The sequence below is a fragment of the Corylus avellana genome, chromosome ca3 (genome assembly GCF_901000735.1).
Source record: "Corylus avellana chromosome ca3, CavTom2PMs-1.0".
Taxonomy (NCBI): domain Eukaryota; kingdom Viridiplantae; phylum Streptophyta; class Magnoliopsida; order Fagales; family Betulaceae; genus Corylus; species Corylus avellana.
In genome coordinates, this window is record NC_081543.1 from 38,675,454 (window position 1) to 38,696,021 (window position 20,568).

General features: G+C 36.4%; 4 protein-coding genes across 6 annotated transcripts; all 4 read left to right on the forward strand.

The window, feature by feature from the left end:
• Positions 1–1,154: 1,154 nt before the first annotated feature.
• On the forward strand, positions 1,155–2,306 carry LOC132175461 (vegetative cell wall protein gp1-like). The gene has a single exon (XM_059587414.1). It carries the CDS (start codon positions 1,405–1,407, stop codon positions 2,113–2,115), a length of 711 nt encoding a protein of 236 aa, XP_059443397.1. The 5' UTR covers positions 1,155–1,404; the 3' UTR covers positions 2,116–2,306.
• A 1,986-nt stretch (positions 2,307–4,292) lies between these two features.
• LOC132174983 (inactive beta-amylase 4, chloroplastic) lies at positions 4,293–10,027 on the forward strand. Of its 3 annotated transcripts, none has more exons than XM_059586763.1 (11): positions 4,293–4,525; positions 5,164–5,292; positions 6,194–6,443; positions 6,873–7,093; positions 7,175–7,252; positions 7,333–7,492; positions 8,080–8,333; positions 8,470–8,539; positions 8,936–9,004; positions 9,241–9,382; positions 9,503–10,027. In XM_059586763.1, the coding sequence occupies exons 1-11, from the start codon at positions 4,329–4,331 to the stop codon at positions 9,523–9,525; spliced, it is 1,593 nt and encodes a 530-aa protein (XP_059442746.1). In that variant the 5' UTR covers positions 4,293–4,328; the 3' UTR covers positions 9,526–10,027. The 3 variants fall into 3 exon arrangements, with proteins under 3 accessions (XP_059442746.1, XP_059442748.1, XP_059442749.1); XM_059586766.1 differs by having other exon boundaries at positions 4,434–4,525; positions 5,099–5,292; XM_059586765.1 differs by having other exon boundaries at positions 9,241–10,027.
• Positions 10,028–11,461: 1,434 nt separating this feature from the next.
• On the forward strand, positions 11,462–12,366 carry LOC132175757 (protein TIC 20-v, chloroplastic). Its single transcript, XM_059587800.1, has one exon. The coding sequence runs from the start codon at positions 11,535–11,537 to the stop codon at positions 12,168–12,170; it is 636 nt and encodes a 211-aa protein (XP_059443783.1). The 5' UTR covers positions 11,462–11,534; the 3' UTR covers positions 12,171–12,366.
• A 5,645-nt stretch (positions 12,367–18,011) lies between these two features.
• LOC132174700 (fasciclin-like arabinogalactan protein 1) lies at positions 18,012–19,588 on the forward strand. Its single transcript, XM_059586343.1, has one exon. The coding sequence runs from the start codon at positions 18,207–18,209 to the stop codon at positions 19,458–19,460; it is 1,254 nt and encodes a 417-aa protein (XP_059442326.1). The 5' UTR covers positions 18,012–18,206; the 3' UTR covers positions 19,461–19,588.
• The last annotated feature ends 980 nt before the right edge of the window (positions 19,589–20,568 follow it).

A 20,568-nucleotide genomic window follows, 5' to 3' on the forward strand; every position in this document is an offset into this window, starting at 1 on the left:
ATAGACTCGTCGGAGCTTGCCAAGGGAAAAAAAACTTTCTAATGATCAAGTCAGCAAAGAAAATAGTATAATGCTTATAAGGAGAGTTAGGATTTTCTCGTGATTTCGTATAATTTACATAACCAAACTTGTAATGAATTTTTAAATTACCATTCATATAGTTTATGTAATAAAACTTGTAATGCATTATTAAATTATTGCCCTCACATGTAAATCTGCTTCAATAACTCATAGTTGAGAAATAATGAAACATTTTGTTAACAAATAACAATAACATAAAGTAAATCAAAAAAAAGTAATAAGTAAATTATGAAATTTAACATCTTGCAATCATGTAATTCAATAGGACAAAAATAATACCAAAAAAAAAAACAAAAATTACTATTTTGTGTGGGCAAGGTTAAAGTTTCTGGGCCCAACCTTGAACTTCGTACCTCTTGCATGTGATTCTATCAATTGTCTAATGAGGTTCAGGTTTGGCTACTGGAGCCTTCTTGTGGGGGTCCAGTCTAGGTACGAACCTACTGTCAAGTGGACAAATGGAGTAGAAATGCTGCCATTTAAAAATAAAAATAAAAAACAAAAAACAAAAAGGATAAGTTGAAGACACTAACTGTGATTATTCTAGTCGAACATGATCATAGTATAATCTACCTGTTGGTCACCGCTTATGAATGACCTAGACAACGAAAACCGTCAAAACCAGTCGAGCCATAAGTTAATCCAGTTTCATTGGACATCGGTGGAAACCAAAGTGACTAATACTAATTAAGTTTTGTGGGTGATTATTCTTTGCAAAAATTTGAACATTCACCCTAATTTTGTGTCTAATGTATTTGGGAATTTTTTTGGACCATTGAACTATTGCCGCCGGTGATAAATGCTACACCCTTTTATTTTCACATTTTGTAACTTCAACATTTCGTTTTAACATTAATTCATCCAAATTTAACCCAAGATAAAATTATATTATTATAATTTCAATATTTTTATTTTTAAAATATAAACTATTTATATACAAGCAAAGTATTTAATTAAAATTTAAGAAAATCTATTTACAAAAGACAGAAGAGAACAAATAGCAATAGAAGCACTCAATGATACCGGTAGGTAAGGCCAGTGAATGGGTCAACCATTGTGAGTCCGACAACTTAACCGGCCCAGCAAGTCGCGTCCTTCCAAGTAACGGCTAACTCCACCCGCTATAGCCTGTCATACCCCCTCCACCATCCCCAACGGTCACATTTTCCTTGACATATTGTAAAAAATCACAACGTTTAGTTCCGAAACCCCTCCCTATATAATTCTCAGTTTCTCCGATACCTTTCCATATTCATCGGAGATCAATCACGAACACTAAAAACACAAAGATTGGTTGATTTCTTCACACGTCGAGTTCCAAAGATGATGCATAGGCTTGCTGTTGTACTTTCTATGTTTGTTTTGTGTGTCTCACACTCCGGTGTGGTACAAGCAGACAATGCGCCCGCTCCTTCGCCAAAGCCAACACCAACAAACTCACCCTCTCCGTCAAATTCTCCGGCCCCTTCTCCGACCTCTTCTCCTGCCATCTCTCCGGCGACTACTTCGACACCCACTTCAAACTCTCCGACTACTTCTCCGCCTACGTCTGCTCCAACAGTTTCTCCACCGGTGTCGACCCCGCCGGCAAAATCCCCGTCAGTTTCACCACCGGTGTCGACCCCGCCGGCAAAATCCCCGTCGCTTTCACCTGCCAAATCTCCGGCTAATCCCCCGGCCACATCTGTTTCGCCTACTCCGAGCCCGTCGACAAATGGGTCACCTCCGGTTTCGTCCCCTGTCCCGGTTTCGTCTCCGGCCACCACTCCGGTCAGTACCCCGGTAACGGCTCCCGTCCCAGCGAGTTCCGCCACTCCCGAGGCTTCGGCGAGCATTCCATCGAGTTCGGCGACTCCGGGTGAGGCACCGGTAACGCTTCCATCGAGCGGTAGTCCGCCGAGTCCGGCGACGGCAAGTTTGTCGCCTGATACTGCACAAGGTCCGGTTGGTGATGATTCGGGTTCTGATTCAATGTACGGGGGGGCTCGGATCATTTTGAGTGGCTTGAGTATCGTGGCCGCTTTGGCTTTCTAAATTTCTACTCTCTTTTTTTCCACATTATTCATATTTATTTGCTGTTGTCACCAGTATTGTTTTTAGGACATTGTTGTATTTTTGTTGAATGATAGATATTTGTTTAGTTTTATTATATTATTAATTTGGAATTTTTGTATCAGTTCGTTCGATAAATATGTTGGAATTAATTGAGAATTTAATTTGTTTCAGTTTAGTATTTTCTTTTTATGGCATGATCTGATAATAATAATAATAATTTTTTTTTTCAAATATAACAAGTTGTTTTTTTATAAAGAAAAATGAATTAGGATCCAGAGTACTCAATTTGAACTAGAGAATATCCAATTAGTTATAGTAGACCTATTTTCGTCCCCTCAAAAAGTGAAAAGATAAAATTACTCTTTCACTATAGCTAACTGGATATTACTCCCTCGCTAGTATAAACAACGTTCTTTTTGATACCAATGTTCTGAGAGAACAACTTTTGCTAAACCTTGCGTAGTTTCCATCAAAAGCGAGTAATGTTAAAATAAGGATTATAGTTTTTTAAAATGTAATGTGACTTTTAAAATCATCAATAGATCAAAACTTAATAATAATTATTTCAAAATCAACGATAATTTTGAAAGCCATACCATATTTGAGATGACTCAAAAAATAATAATGTGTTTTAAAAATAAAAGAAATTAGATTTAGCTCTCTCAATTTACCATCCCATTTGTAATCCTTTATGATCTTTCTCAATTGGTCTAACCCCCTACCAATCCACCAGAAGGATTGTGCCTTTTGCCCTTTAAAAAAAAAAAAAACAAACAAACAAAATACCCCTAAAGAAGTTTTAGAAGGCAAAAATACATTTCAAATCAAAATATAAAGCCAACAAAAGTCACTAGACCCATGGTCACAGACCCATGATGTGACCATGGGTCACCAACCACAACTATGCCATATGTTAATTAGATACTACACCATTCGAACTCAATAAGCGCAATAAAATTAAAATTTTTTTACAAGATTTACGAATTCGACATAAACTTAGTATGAAATTAATGAGTCATGGTCAAATTATTTAATCTATTTAATTAAATAAGTTGAGTTATTATTAATTTATAGTCTAATAACAACGTCTCTAAATGGCACAAATCCAGTAAGCAGATATGAATTGTTATTTCTACATGAGAAGTGCTATACATTCCAAATATTCTTTCAAAAAGTTAGTTCTCAAATGATGTGTCACAATCTCATAAGTAAAGACGGAACTAAGAAATTTTATGGGAGGGGGCCAGCCAATTTTTATTTTTTATTTTTTTGGTTCTTTAGATTTTTTTTATTATTATTATTATTTATGAACTAAAGAGTACTGTAAGGGTCAAAAAAGTGCGCATTTGAAAGTAAGGGCCAAAAAGAAAATAATAATAATGGGTATGGCCCAAAAAAATTAAGAATAGGGCAAAAAAAATTTTTTGGGCCCAAATGACTAAAATTAAAACTTTATTTATTTTACTTATTCTTTTGGGGGCGGTCAGTCCCCCCTCCCTCTGTTACTGTTTATGATATTTATTATTTGACATGTCCACACAAGAGGGGAGGAAATATTCAAACTAGTGACCTCCGCTTTATAAGGCGTAGTTTTTAGTCGATTGAGCTACCATTTGAGGACACTGTTTATAAAATTTATTATATTTAAAAAAATGTATTACAAACTCATAGTATAGTAACATATAATTTGAGAACTAACTTTTAGAACAAAATTTTCAGATGTTTAATGCACTCTGTGGCGAGAGAGATGATATTTAAAATTAGTGTATTTACAAAACTCAAAAACTAAGAATAGCGACCCTGATATATAAAGGCTGATTGAGGCCTAAATCATGTATGACTACTTGTAAGAATAGCGACCCTGATTCTTTTGCGTTCTTATCCTTTTTGGATAAGCCAGCTCCACGTCGGACACACAATAATTAGTATAAAATTGACAATCTTCACATGTAGAGTCTTTTCGTTTGATGTATTTTTTTTTTCTGCTGCTGGTCGTTTGATATATATATATATATATATAATCATTTAATTAATATAATAATTTTAAAGTATACACCATTTAAATCAATCAAAATACATTTCTTACTTTTAGAAAAAAAAAAAAAAAAAAATCCACGATGACATTTTGGCGTATAAAATGGTACTAGATATTCTAAGTACTCAGTGCGCGGGTGGCAACTGGCAAAAGATCAATGGGAATGATTGAGAGTGGAGGAGTGGCGTGCAAGTGCACGGGAAGGAGAAGCTACGGTTTCAGAGAAGCGACTTTCCATGAAAATAGAATCTTTCTGAGTAATCTCCGGAGCGTTTCGATGACTCCTCTGCTCCTAAACGGCCTCTGTTGTACTCGATGGCCATCTGTTGCTGGTACAAGAACCTGCATTCTCAGGTCACCGCACACTTACTTTCTTTCTATTCTCTTTTTGTTTGCTTCTAAAATCTGTTTGGCTGACAGGAAAAGAAGATAATGTTTTGAGTTTACGTAATCTCTGATGCTTCCTGAGGAAAAAGAAAAAAGGAAGGAAAGTTTTCGACTTAAGTGTGAGTTGTGCTGGTTTTGGTTTCTGAAACTAGAGGGGGAAATTCGGCTAAAGTTAGGTAATGTTGGTGTTAGGCTCAGTTTGGTTGCTGAGAAAACGTAGGTAAAGAAATGAAAATGTTTTTTTTTTTTTGTTTGGTTTGAATAATTGAACTGCCTAGCTTTGTTAAGCTTTGTGTTAGATTTATTGAGATGGGAAAAGAAAGAGGAGATTAGACAAAAAGGAAAACACCAGTTCCATAGTACCATATGCATTTGGTGGTGAAAATTAAATAGGATTAAGCTTGAAAATCGGATACTCTCCTAAAGTAATCTAAATAGTTGTACTAGTTTCAAGCTCCGAAAAATCTATTGTTTTGTTAGGCAACCGAATGGAATTTCTAGGAAACAATTTACAAGTGTTTTGTTGCTGTTTGATTGCAGACGTACAAAGTAAAGTGAATTGAGAAGATCCTTACACTGAATACTACATGATATATGTCTTGCAGCATGGATGACCGAGAGAAATCAGGATCCACGATGTTGGAATCATCTAGACAAAAGAGGGTCCCCCTATATGTGATGATGCCTGCTGACACATTTGGAATTGATGCTTCTGGGAGTCCAAGGATCAGAAAGTAAGTTTTATGCCTTTTAATTGTGAGATATTGGATACAAATTGATTTTGTGTGTATGCGCATGTGCACATATCTGCGGTGCACCCATGTCGTAACTTCAATTTTCCTATTCTCATTCTTAATCTTTATTTTAATTTTGAATGACTTCTAATATGACATGTATTACAATCTTTAGTGTCTCACATCGGTTAGATGTAATTTTAACCATGTGTATATAAGCTCTTGGACATCCTCTCTTTGTAAACAGATTTTCAAGGTGAGTTTTGAAGTTTGTATCATTTGATATTAGAACAATCAACACGTCGAGTATAAGATCGGATGGAGCTTGTCGGGTATGGGATTGAATGGGTTACGACTTTGTGGCCGAGTCCTAAAGGGGGCAACCTATAGGCTGAATCAAAATGTCTTAGTATTATGTATGAGCATAGTGTTAAATCATTGAATATTGATAGAGTGCTATCGCTAAAAAAGAATGGGCTACCAGCATGGTGGTATGTTACCATCCTAATTGTCCCACATCGGCTTCATGTAATGTTAACCATGTATATATAAACTCTTGGGCACCCTTCACAAGCTAGTATTTAAGGGTGAATTTTATTTTAGATTTGTATCCGTATGCCTCTGCATAAAGTAGGAGGAGCCCTCGATATTAGTTTTATTTTCTATAAATAAAAAGAGGATGTCCACTTATCCAAACGAAAAAAAAAAAGGAAAAAAAGAAAAGAAAAAGAGGATGTTCTTCTAATAGGCTTTAGTTACCTATCTTGATCTCTTTCAAATTTAATTCACAAGCTCATGTTCTTTGATTTCTCTCGTTATAATCTTATATTAAGGTTTTCTTTAGAATTTCATCAGTGACAGAGAAATATTTTATATATTCCTCCTTTTTTTTTTTTTTCAGAATCAAGGCCATAACTGTATCTCTAAAAGCACTCAAGTTGGCAGGTGTCCATGGAATTGCAGTTGAGGTTTGGTGGGGAATTGTAGAGCGTTTCTCTCCTCTTGCATACAATTGGTCTCTCTATGAGGAGCTTTTCCAACTGATATCTCAAATGGGGTTGAAGTTGCACGTTGCCTTGTCTTTTCACTCAAACAGGCGTACATCATCTAGTGGAAGTGGAGGTGTTAGTCTTCCCCTGTGGATTCTGGAGGTTTGTTGTTAAAATTTGTCACTCAACTTTAATGTAAGTTCCTCCGCCTGGTTCATACCGGTAATCATGGCCCTATTTGACAGTTTGATGTTTAAATTTCCTTAAGTCAAAGTTATTAGACCAGTGGGATCTCATGATCCATTGTACCAAAGTTGTTAAGAGTTATTGGTTTAATTTTCGGACAGCAACAAAGAATGGTTATAGATAATCCAATGTCATCATTTTTCTTTAGGATCCCTTTTTGCCCATGTTATTTTTTCTTCTGTGTTCCTTTTAGTGGACTTGATTTTGTTTTCGGATGTATATGAAGTTTTAAATGAAGAGGTAGAAGAGATATAAATTGGGCCTTTAGCATATGTTATTGCTATGGGACCTGAACTTAGATTACAGAAGCTAATGCTTTTTATTCTTTTATTTTCTCTTTTCCAGATTGGTGAACACAATAAAGATATATACTATCAAGACCAAAATGGATTTTCCAATGATGCTTATCTTACATTAGGAGTGGACCAAATTCCTCTGTTTTGTGGCCGGACTGCCATCCAGTGTTATGAAGACTTTATGTTCAGTTTTTTTAACAAATTTGACTCCTTCATTGGAAATGTGATAGAGGAGATAAGTGTCGGTCTTGGTCCTTCCGGAGAACTTAGGTAAAGCTATAATAGAACCACAAGTATGGAGTTGAAGCTACTATAAGTCTATAAGAATTTCATACGGATTGTTGTGTGCAGGTATCCGGCCCATCCTTTTGGTGATGGCAGATGGGAGTTTCCTGGAATTGGTGAATTTCAGTGTTATGACAAATACATGTAAGCTAAAACTCTTCTGCCTGAAAATAGTAAGTTGATTGATCTTCAATTTTGCTAATGACAGACTTGTTCTGTTTTAGGATGGAGGACTTGAGGATGGCAGCAGCCCAAGAAGGAAAGCCTCAGTGGGGAGACAAGGGCCCACAGAATGCTGGCTATTACAACAGTCTCCCATCTGGGGTCCCTTTTTTTGGCGAAGGAGAAGAAGGCTTTCTTTCTGATTATGGTCGGTTTTTCCTTGTATGTATCCTATTTAAACTAGCCTGTTTTAATATTTCCATTTCAAAATTCTTTGTTGTCAAAGCCTTGTATGTTGCGCAGATTATCTTGAACAAAGGTGGGATTCAGTGTTGTTAGCTGTGCAAGACTTTTATTTGGGTGCATTTGTGCAACTTTGGCCTTGAAAAAATGTATTGTGTGAGCAGTTAGACGAAATCCTAAAAGATCTAATGTGAACTTAGGAATAAGCAAACTTTCTTTGAAGGCTGATGGATCATATTAGGTGCGCATGAAGAAAAAGCAAAAAAGCATTGGTGTCTACTGTAATGGTAGATTTGAAGTATGGTTTATCATAAGTGACATTTTTTTCCAAACTAAGAAAATCAATTCACCATAGAACTCTATTTAAAGAAAACTTTTTTTTTTTTTTTTTTTTTTTGAGATATGTGATTGGGCAATATGTCCTTTGTTTCTTTCTTCATGTGGTAAAAACATTTATATTAAGGTCATAGATTTGTTTTTTTTTAGCTGGCGTCTAAGGATTATGAAATCTGATTCAAGTATAATGTAGAGCACAAGTAAGCTGACAGTGGCGTAACTTTTCATAGGAATGGTACAGTGGTAGGTTGATTCAGCATGCAGATGCTATTCTTGCAAAGGCAGCTAATATGTTGAAGAAGTATCAAGAAAACAAGAGAACTACTGTTATATTAGTGGCTAAAATTGGTGGCATATATTGGTGGTACTGGACATTTTCACACCCTGCTGAACTTACTTCTGGTTACTACAACACTGCTTATAGGGATGGTTATGATCCTATTGCTCTGATGTTGTCTCGTCATGGTGCTGCATTGCACATTTCGTAAGGATTCTAGACATTATGTTTCTTACTGGCATTTTGTTCATAGAGCAGTCTTATGACTCTGGATTTTCTTGCTTCTTGTTACTATGCATAATAATCTTCTGTGGCATGCTCATATTTGAATCTTTCATCATAGCTGCTTAGAAATGTTGGACAGTGAAACCTCACCAGCCTATCTTTGCAGCCCAGAAGGATTACTTGAACAGGTATGGGACTTCTCCCTGACACATAAAATCTATTTCTGTTCTTTGGTTGTGAGAAATTTATTATTCAAGTCTATTGAGTTTAATGTTTTTTGGTTGCTAAACTCCTCAAATATGTTTTGACTAACAAATCTGACATCCATTTATCTGATTCTGATTCTGATTCATCTAAGTGGATGGCTATAATTTGTATACACACACCCACACTGGCCTTAAAACATTTTTGAGCCACTGAGCTTGGGGAATGCTGTGTTAACTGCATGACTAGTTGATTTCCCTGCAATACACCTGTCTTTTCTCTTATCCTTTTTCTTTTGCCTGCAATCATATCATTCAATTGCTTATGTATAAACTTTATATCCATTACCCTTTCAATTGAGTTCAATAATATCAATGCAGATACGGACTGTTTCAAAGAAAAGGACAATACGTTTGATTGGAAGAAATACCAATGAACAATTTAACAAGGTGGTTATCATTCTTTTCTTGACATGATTCTCGGCTTCCTTCAATTCTTTGTAACCCATTTTTGAAACTGCAGCGTGTCTCTATTTGTGTTGTAATCAGGTTATAACCAATAAGACATGAATTTTCTGTAATTGAAGTTATAGAATATCACTGATTTGGGTAGTGTCTTGTTCAGTCTTAACTCTTTTTTCTTCTCCCCTTCGATTCCCCTCTTCACATGTTGCCTTTTCTTGCAGGCTGGATTATGTCAAATATATGCAAACTGTTACCATCCGAAGGCAGTTGTAAGAGCATTTACTTTTTTCAGAATGAATGACAAGATTTTTAGGGTTGAAAACTGGAAGAACTTTGTCCCCTTTGTTAGAAAGATGAGCACAGGTTTGTAAAATACCTCTAAACCCAATTTTTAACCATTCACTAAAGGTGGTCCCACTTCCCTAGGATTATGTAAGTGTTTGTAACTTGCTAACTTATTGAATGATCTACCTTTTTATTCAGATTTAGTGTATCTGGAGACCTGAATTTCGATAATACTGGACAGTTACTCAAAGCAACAAAATTTTTATTCAAATCTCAAAAAAAAAAAAAAAAAAAAAGAGGAAAAAAGCTAGGGATTTCAGTGCCTAAATTTTAGCCTTGCTTGCCTTTCTGGCAATCAAGACCTTCGGCAGATGGAGTGGCAGTTGTTATATGTGAAGCTGGTCTTGGTTGTTGCTCGTTGCTCTTATGTAGCTTGCAGGAGTTTCTTGCCCAGAAGGTGTAAATAAAGCCCCTTTCAGCATCAGATCTCCATCTGACCTCCAATTCCAATTCTTCCACTCCGCATATTCTGAGTATTCATGTTTAGTCACCCAGGAAAGAAGTACGCATTGGCATAAGTTTCAAGGGTTTGGATGCAGGTAAAGTTTGGCTATGAATCTGGTCAATCCTAACTTGATGCTTGTCCTTCAGAACTCCAACTAGCTGAGTTAGGCGAAGGCTTCACTTCTTTTGATATTAAGTTTCTATTTACTTGCTTTTCTCTTTTAGTTTGGAATTTTCTTATTTGGTCCATTGTGTTCCAACCAGGAGAAAGAATTGTGTTGTTCTCATGGCAATTCATGATAGTTTGGTATAATGAAAGCTCACTGTTTATTCAAAATGGCTTCTATGTTCTGTTTATAATTGATAAATAATAATGATATGGTTTTGTATCATTGACTTGCAGAGCCTCATTATAATTAAATGGTGGTGATCAAGCCTAGTTACAATTTCACACAGAACATGGAGGATTCTAATTAGATTTTACAGCATCTAATATTGTAAATGTTGTCTACCATGCACACCATTAGATGCTGTAAAATCTAATACGAACCATGAAATAATTTCTCTCCATTTCAAGTTGTCAGATGCAATGAAGACATTCCCTTGGCTATTAATTGTCAGATCGGCACTTCCACCAATTGCGTACCTCCATGCCTACACTTGCAACAATTTGAAAATCAGAATTTAGAAATTTGTTTGTTTCCTCATGAATCTATGTCGTTTCCATTTTGTTTTCTGCTAGATTGATAGTTCATTTAATTACCTCGGAATTCTTTGCACCAGACCTTCCCTAAAGAAGTTGAAGGCAATGGTTACCTGCATATTTTTTTGTCATCAAGGAAATCATCATTATGACCCATGAGCATGACTTCATTATGGTGCAACATGTAGTTGCATATCTCTTTGCCTTCAATAGACTGCATAAAATATCACAATTTTATCAACGGAATAGAAGGATGAGATAAAACATGCGAGAAACTTGGCGGAACCTTGTAAAATGCAAAGAGTCAACAAGCTAATAACATGCAACAATATAAATTTTACAACAAAGATTCTGCCACCTAAAAATAAGTAATAATAAACTTTACTTTATTCAAAAGTAAAGTAAAAAAGCTTTCTTTACAAAAAGTAAAGATCTTTTATTGTTTGTCGGTTTATCTTTCATTCCTATATAAAAGAGCAATAATATCAACGTAAAATAGTTTTGAGTGTCTTAAGTTTTGATATTCGCTTATATTTTTTTCTTCATATCTTATTTTCCTGCATATCATTGTTTTTTTATTTTCAATTCATAGATCATAAAATCAAAAATAAATTTTAAAATTATATCAGTCTATCAATTGAGTTATATTTTGAAGAGATATTTTTAAAATTCTTCTTGGAACTTATTGTGGCTGTAGAATTGCCTAAAAATGAAAAGAAAGGTTCCACTTAGAAGGTTGTTTACTCTTCTTCTTTTGTTTTTTGTGTATTTGCTCAGAAATAATATTAATAATAATAATCACTTCTTCTTTTTTTAACGTGTTGTTACGATCTCAATGTTCATTTTAAAATAAACGGTCCAAGTATATTCATCTTTGGAAAAGAGATATATATATATATATATATATATATATATATATATATATATATTTCTCAGTTTTCTTTCTGGATCTTCTCTGTGTGAAAGTTTTGCTCTTTCCTCCTTTCGTAATCACAAACCAATCCTCAAAAAACTCTCAAGCACATGGCCGCCATGTGCAACCTTCTCTACCCACCAAACCCAGCTCTCAAGCGCCTTCACTCGCCCTACTTTAAATCCTCCTTCTTCACCCACCCACCTTATCTCACTCCAACCAACTTCACGACCAAACCCAGAACTAGAAGAAAAGTAACTGTTCAATCCAACGGCAGTAACTCAGCTGACGTCCCCGACCGCTTAATCTCAGCCGTGTGTTACTTCTACCCTTTCTTTGATGGCATACAGTATGGAAAGTATGTTATAACCCAGTTCGCTCCCATGCAAGCTCTCATCGAACCTTTGGTACCAGCTATTAGGGTCTTTAAGAGCTTCCCCTTTAATGGGTTTTTGGTTTTCTTGACCCTTTACTTCGTGGTTGTGAGGAACCCCAATTTTAGTAGATACGTGAGGTTCAATACCATGCAAGCTGTTGTGCTTGATGTGCTGCTGATTTTTCCTGATCTTCTGGAGAGGAGCTTCAATCCCAAAGGTGGGTTGGGCCTAGATTTGTTGATGAGCTTGGACAGCACTGTCTTTTTGTTCCTTCTGGTTTGTTTGATTTATGGGTCTTCTTCTTGCTTGCTGGGTCAGTTGCCCCGATTGCCCATTGTTGCTGATGCTGCTGATAGGCAAGTTCTTTAATTCAACACCCATGGCCATTTGGTTCTCATTTATAGCTTTTGTAGCCAATTGTAATTTGTTTTGAATCAAGTGTTATAGATTTTTACAGTTCAATGTACTTAGTCATAAAAGGAAGAAATTTGTATAATGAATTGCTGTTTTTGCTGTGCCACTATGTTCGAGTTTTAATCGAATTATGGAAATTCTTCATTTTGTAGTAGATTATTGATTTGCACGAGATATAATGGGAATTTAGGAAAGACCCTTACACGTTGATGGTTGATGTTAATGTTTTAAGATATTTGAGTTGACTGGACATAGGATATTGTTGTTTTTTTGGCCACACTTGAATGGTCCTAGCCTCCTCCTAGGGGAGCCAAACTAAGTTTTTCTGTTATGAGCCAATTCATGTAGTTTCGTTTTGAAGTGGTGTCTCTGTATTACTTTGGTAGACAATCAATGACAAAGGAAAAGGTTATGCGCATATATTTATATTCAGTAGAAAAGGTTATGCACATATAACAGGAAGCGTTTGTACCCAAGGAAAAGAGAACTGATTAGAAGATTGTTATCAGTTGTATTGCTGAATTTCATCTCAATCTTAGTCTAGTGAGCAGCTGTGGATACGATATGGGAAGGTTTCTTCTGCAGTTTACTGGAGTTGAAAGATTTGGCATGTTGGTTGGTATTGGTGCCTCATTGGTTGAAGAGTAAGGTCTTACATTGAGGAACCTTATAAATGGGCTTTACAGTAGCTACTGTACAAGAGTTATGCTATTCTTTCACACCTATTTATCACACCCATTTCATACCGGGTGATATAACGTGTTTTAAGTGGCTAATTTGTTTTTTTTTTAGTGGCTGACATGAGAAGCCACTTAAAAATGCCATATCAACCGGTGTAAAATAAGTGTGATAAATAGGTGTAAAGAGTGGCATCAGCTTCTACAGATTTTGTCATGACTCAGTCCTTGTATAGCATTACATATGTTACCATTCTAGATTGATTTCCCTTGTGTTGCTTAGGGAAGCCTTGGGTGTAGGGCTATTGCCCACCTGGTGATTTACAATGGAGTGCTAGCCGCTAGGTCCCTTGATGAGCTTAATATGACACGAACTTTTGTGATTTATATATTAGAAGGCATGAAACTGTGGTTGATAGAACTCTTTGGCAGAGAACATGTTGATGTTGGAGATTGTTGATATCAGAATTGATTCAGAATAAGGACATTTCAACTAGTGTTTAGTGAACTCTGGTCCATCTCGAGGTGCTGTGATGGTGTAAGCACTTTAGAATTGAATGAAACAGAAGTTTCCTTTTCTTTTGGCTAGTACATCATCCCCATTAAAGTGTATGAACTACGTATCAAAAATCAATCATCAGACAAATAGAACGAATGTGTTTATGCCATAGGTAAAAACAACAGAGTCTACTAGTTCATCTAAGTTTTGGAGCTCAGGATATTTAACTTGTTTCTTCTGCAGGTCATTCAAGAGTTTTAATTTATCAACAATAATAAAGAATTTTGTACACAAACTATGCTTGAATCCTCCTGCATTCATTCACACGTTGTGATTGAATTGTTTGTTAATATTTTTGTTTTAAAATGAAAAACCATGGGGGATCCCACTCTTTCCCATCATTCATTCTAGATGATCAAGCGCTGGTTATTGATGTTAGAATTTAAAATAAAGAAGAAAAAAAATTCTTGGAATGAATTTACATATCCCACCCACCACCCACCAAAGCAGCAAGTATGAATTGAAAATTTAATTCATAAGCTATCTTCTAGAATTTATTTAACTATAGCTTTAGAAGTCATTTTCCACTTTTCGGTTGGTTTGACTATGTGCATGAAAATTGGTTGTGAATGTGCTTACCACCATGATAATACAACAACATAAGAAGACTTTGTAAAAGATAAATAGACTGTTGAAGTTTTTTTTGTCATTGTTGTTGTGTTTTTGTTGTTGTTGTTGTTTTTTTTCTTCATATCATTATTCTTTATAAGTCTATCTTTATTCTTAAAGAAAAATGGGATAAGCATAATCCTCTTCAATTCGCTAATCAAATTGTAGGCAATTTGAGCAACCCTCATAGAGAAGGATTTTGATTCACTGAAATTCTTAGGGGAATTTCAATTTCTGAAATTTTAGATCTAGGTCGGTCATTTTCTATTTAAGGGTTATTGTTCTGTCACGTGTTCCACTACTAATAAAATGCCAAACTTCATTCAAAATGCCATATAGATGCATTACCAAAGAGACAACTTCAACTTTTTTATTTATTTTTTATTTTTTATTGTATTCTAAAATCTTTGCATTGCTTGATCAGCTAAGCACCCCAAAGACCGGATACAGGTAATTTTTTATTAAATTATTTTGCTCACATAATGTAACAACCTACTTCTTTGTAGGTCTCATAGATTATTTACTTGCAAGAGATAAGAAAAAATAGAAACCAAACATTTCTCGAACAACTAATTGGTTTTGCGGCAATGTCAAATACTTTGGGTTAGGCTTGTAGTGTCATCGCTGACTTGGAAAGCTCATCAATATGAAATATATTGTTACGATCTTAAGTATCCCATATTGATTAAATGCAGTTTTACCGTGTATATAAGCTCTCGAGCACTATTATCTTGCAAGTTAGTTTTCGAGAACGAATTTTCCTTGAGGTTTGTATAATTTGGTATTAAACCTACTTCACAGATTACGTTTTCAAATGCACTTTTAAATGATTCATATTTTGTTTAAAAGGCCTAAGAAATCATAGGGCCAAACAAGACTCTAAGTTACCTCTAAAAAAATAATTAGTCCTTGTCCAATTGTTTGCATAAACCTTAAACAAAACAAACATGAATGACTCTGAAGACCTTGGCTCCACCGATTTTATAATTTTGTCATAGTCATCAATTAATCTAGAATTTGTAATTCTATTATCTAATTAAATTAATTAAGTTAATATAACCAAGCCACGAACCGTTGTCGGTGGAGGATACTGCCGACGTAAGATGATCGATCAGCAGCTGTGCACGTGGCACTCTTCTGTACCGCTGTGCCCAGCCTGGCAATACTTGGATTTGCACCCAAATGTCCAAACAAGATGGCTCAAAAAGCCCTCCTGTTTGAGAGAAAACTACAAAATTGCCCCCACCTGAAGTTTTTCCACTCTCGTGCCATTTGGCTTCGATTCGCCGACAAACCAGTCTGACAACTAGTCAGTCAGATCAACGGTGCCAAGATTCTTTATCTAGCGGTTGGTGTATGAAAGGCTGTACAAATCAACGGTGCCAAGATTCTTACAAAAATAAAAAATAAAAAAATAGTTTAACGGTAGTGATTTCTTTTGTTTTTTATGTTTGGGTCATAAAAGGCTGTACAAAGAGCACACAGCAGACGATCTTTGTCAGAAGGTAAATGGGTCCCATAATCTTCTTTCGAACCCACAGTGAACCCACTTTCCAGCGGTGTTGATCAGCTGATATACCATTCTTGCGGTGTGGGCTTGGTGTATTCTATAAGCACTCCTTTTCTGTGTTTTTCTGATAAAAAAGATGGAAAAGCCACGTGATTAGCTTTCACAACGGCTTCTTTACTCATCTCTCAAAGCTTCATTAGATTATTCACCAAGTTAAGCAGCTGTTCTGTTTGCACAAAGGCACGCCCTTTTTTGCCGGCTCAAGTAATTGCACCTTTGTCTAATATTTATGGTTCATATGGACCCTTTTTCTTTCTTTCTTTTTTATTTTTAAAAATTTATCAATTTTGTTATTCGAATTACTAATAATTAAACTAGCGGTGCTCCAACACGTCTCGAGCAACACACTTACTTGTTGGGTAGGCTCTTTTACATTTGTAGCAATTCGAACAGTAAATATGTGAGAGTTCTTATAAGACTCACTTATATTAACAGACTTTGACCCATTTATTGGGATAGAGGAGACTTATAAAGGGGATTCAGATCCCCTTAATTCTATAAAATATGAGATGTTCAAATTTTAAAATTGAAGCCCTCCATTACATTTAACGGTCCAAATAAATGCAGAAGTTTATGTATTATCGAAGCAAGTGATCAGTTTGGCATGATCTCTATCCTCATAAAAGTTATCTTACCTTTGCTGTTCAAATTGTTGGAGATTCATATCCAAATTTTGTTTTCTTTCATTTAATTTAGTCTATTAAATTAATAAATATTTTAAAAATATGTAATTTTCATCTATATTCTTAATAAAAACATGTTATTAGCACATATATTTTAAAAGGAAAAATGATAAAGACACAACTTAAACTCAACTTTAGCCCAACTTTTCTCTTAAGTTTTTTTTTTTAAAAAAAACTGCATGTGAAGGAGAGAGAGAGAGAGCCCCTAAACTAGAAAGAGAGAGACATTTGGTCTAGAAATTAGGCCAAAGTTAAATTTAAGTTGTGGCTGTATCACACCTCTTTTAAAAAAATATACATAAAAAATCAGATACATATGCTTTATGAATTGCATATTACGCCATTGACGCCCCAATTAGTGAAAGATTAAGTTTTAGAATTAAACAAATAAGATTTGTCACTTTCAACACATGGGGCTACCCCTTCATGTTTTATTAATGGGAGTAGGATCATAGTGGGGACGTGGAGTTCCTTGTCTCTACTCGTTGAAGAAGAGAGATCTTCCTTGAACCGACATAGATTTGAGAGTTAATTAATCTTTAATTATATACGGAATCACAATTAATTTTCGTTTTTTTTTAAAAAAAAAATAATAATAATAAATAAATTTGTAAGGACTCCATTAACTAAACGTTCAAGTTAAGCCGACAAAGATAGTGCTAATAAACTAAATATTAATAAGAGAACAAAGAATAAATTTGAATAGAATCCTACGTATACTCTTTCTAAAGTATTGGATTCAATTTACCAATTCAAAGAAAGGAATTTCAAAAAAGAGAACAAAAAAAAAAAGGTACCCGAAGTGGTTGAACATAAACACATGAAAGCAACTGCAAACCTCCCATTATAATCCACTAATGCTATTAATTACATTTTTACTTTACAATTATTTCATAATGATAATGTAGTAGTCTTAATTAACTTTTAGAGCAATCATTATTAAAAGAAAATAAAATTTTTGAAGAGCGGGTTGTAAGCACAAAGGCTTGGTTGGAGGCTTTGATCCCCCCAAAAATGTACTTTTTATGATATAGACCCTCAAAAATTAATTTCCTCTCTTAACCTTTTTTTTTTTTTTTTTTTTTTTTAGTTTCCGCTTATAATTGGTTGTGATTGTCGCATCAATATTGTAAGATAATTATAGAATAAAAATAACGATTTCTAGCATATTTCTCTATTCCAATTATATATAGGAAAAAATACTTATTTAGTTTAGGGAAATGTTAAGTGTTTTTCTGGTCTTAAGTGAATATTATTTTCTAAAAATCAGGTCAGAGAAATAAGAGGTTTTTTTTTTTAATAAATAATATTCACCTAGAATTAGGAGAATACTTAACATTTCCTTCTATAGAGATTATTTTGGACAGATAGCTTAGCCCCAAAATCTCTAAGATACTTTTGATACCCAAGAGATTAGATTGATAGAATTGCAAACCAATAAACTAACAAAGAATGCTATATTTTCTAAAAATAATATCTAAAAAAACACTTATCATTTTTCCCTTCGACAAAAGGACATATTAATTCACCTCACAAACCAATTACCCAACATAAATAATTCATATTAACCCCTAAAATGATTAATTTAAATTATGTATAATCATTAATCAAAACCAAAGCGCAAATATCACTTAACCCCAAAAAGAGACAAACATAAATAGGCCCCGTGTGATCGTGAAACAACGAAGTCCCTAACGCCAACACAATCGTCACACGCCAAACACAGTGGCTCGCCTGTAATTTAACGACACCCCGAGCCTCATTTCTCTTCGTGCTCTCACTCTATTTCCACTGTCTCTTTCCTTTGTACTCCCTAAAAGCACACAGATATCACAGTTCAGCTTCGCACTTCTCATCTCCGAAACGCAGCGTTTCCCCGATCCAAAAGCGACAATGCAGCTCCGGCAATATCCGGCCAGGACCGCCGGAACTCTTCCTTTCCTTCTCCTCCTCGTCCTGGCCTTCTTCGCCACGGCCCACGCGCACAACATCACGCGCATCCTGGCCAAGTTCCCGGAGTTCTCTACCTTCAACCACTACCTGACGGTGACTCACCTCGCCGGTGAGATCAACCGACGCACCACCATCACCGTCTGCGCCGTTGACAATGCCGCCATGTCCTCCCTCCTCGCCAAGCACCTCCCGCTCTACTCCCTCAAGAACGTCCTCTCTCTACACGTCCTCCTGGACTACTTCGACGCCAAGAAGCTCCACCAGATCACCAACGGCACAGCCTTAGCAGCCACGCTCTTCCAGGCCACCGGCTCCGCTCCAGGCTCCACCGGCTTCGTCAACATCACTGACCTCAAAGGTGGAAAAGTCGGTTTTGCCCCCGAGAACAGTGAACTAATCGACGCCTACTTCGTCAAGGGCGTGGAGGGAATCAAATATAACATCTCCGTCATCCAGATCAGCAAGATCCTCCCGTCCGAAGTGGCCGCAGCTCCCACTCCGGGCCCCGCTGCCGTAAACCTCACCTCCGCCATGTCCGCTCACGGCTGCAAGGTCTTCGCCGACACGCTGCTGACCATCCCCGACGCTGAGAAGACATTTCAGGACGGGGTTGACGGAGGTATGACGGTGTTCTGCCCCGTCGACGACGTGTTCAAGGCGTTTCTGCCGAAGTACAAGAACCTGACGGCCAGCGGGAAGACGTCGCTGCTCGAGTACCACGGCGTTCCGGTGTACCAATCCATGGCGACGCTGAAGTCCAACAACGGCGTTATGAACACGTTGGCCACCGACGGAGCGAAGAAGTTCGATTTCACGGTACAGAACGACGGCGAGGACGTGACGCTGCAGACAAAGATCGTGACGGCGAAGATTACCGGCACGCTTCTCGACGAGGATCCCCTTGCGATCTACACGATCAACAAGGTGTTGCTGCCGAAGGAGCTGTTCAAGGCCGAGGCCCCGACTCCGGCTCCGGCGCCGTCGCCTGACGAGGCAGCTGACGCGCCAAAGAGTAGCAAGAAGAAGAAGAAGGCAGCTTCGTCGCCGGCTGACAGTGCGGACTCGCCGGCCAATTCCCCGGATGAGGATCCAGCGGATCAGACCGCGGACGAGAACGGAGCCGTTAGATTTGACGGAAAGGGATTCGGATCTTTGGTCCTCTGCGTGTGGCTACTAGTGGTTACAGTGCTGTAAGTCTTTTGTTTTTTTATTTTTTTAATTATTTTTTTTGTTTGTACTTTTTCTGAGGAACCAAATAATTGAGAGGACATTGTGGAGTAATTTAATTAGCTCTGTAATATGGAAAAAAAAAAAAAAAAATTGTCTTATTTTCTTATATTGTTTGTATTGTGTGGATTTTTCTTTTTCTTTTTTCTTTTTCTCAGAGAGAATTTCCTACATTTGTAACTTTACTTTTATTGGTGTATCCTTGATGAGATTTTATGATTAGCCATAATTGCTGGAGCTTGGAGATTTATTTATTTGTGCGATTCTCTTCTGAGCTTTTGCCAAATGTGAATCTTTTGGGCAAAGGTGCAAACACACTAATTACTTTGTACTTGTGTTTCTTCTCGAGTTTTGAACACTTTTAGCATCTCGGTTAGAGGAAAAGCAACCCAATCTATTCAATTGTTGATCATCTTCCATCACATGATATATGTCAGTGAAAAATGCTTTACTATATCGCTACCCAAAGACACTATAGGTGAGTAGGAGATTTTTCATTTCACGTGAAATCGAGATAAACCATTTTATAGTCCGGATTATTTCTTAAAATTGTCTTTGAATGCTTCACATGATTACATCTACTAAATGGAATAGGATGTTCTCAGTTTCTTTTGAAATAAAGATAGTTATTTTATGGTTAAGATTTTATTCTTTTTAATCTACCGGTATATATAATGCGACGAGGTAATCTCAAGGGGTTAGCTCAATTGGTAAGAGCTTTGATTTTTGTGGTAATTCATGAGGTCTAAGTTAATCTCTTTGGATCCAAAACAATTTTTTGACGCTGGTCCGCTGAAAAAGCCCAAGTATTATCCCATCCTTATGGAAAATGCGCTTTACACGAGTAGGTTTACCTAACATGTATGTATGGGTACACAAAATAAAATCTTACACTATAAAATCAGAGAAAAGGTGCATGTGATGGGAAATTGGTGGGGTATTTGAGGAAGGAAAAGGAGTACATTTTGTTTCTTCTGATTGACATTGTATGAGAAAGCAATCAAGCCTGGGAGACACAAACTGTGATGGTAGTGGAGAGTCTGGAGACTTCTAATAAGAAAAAAGCATAATGTCC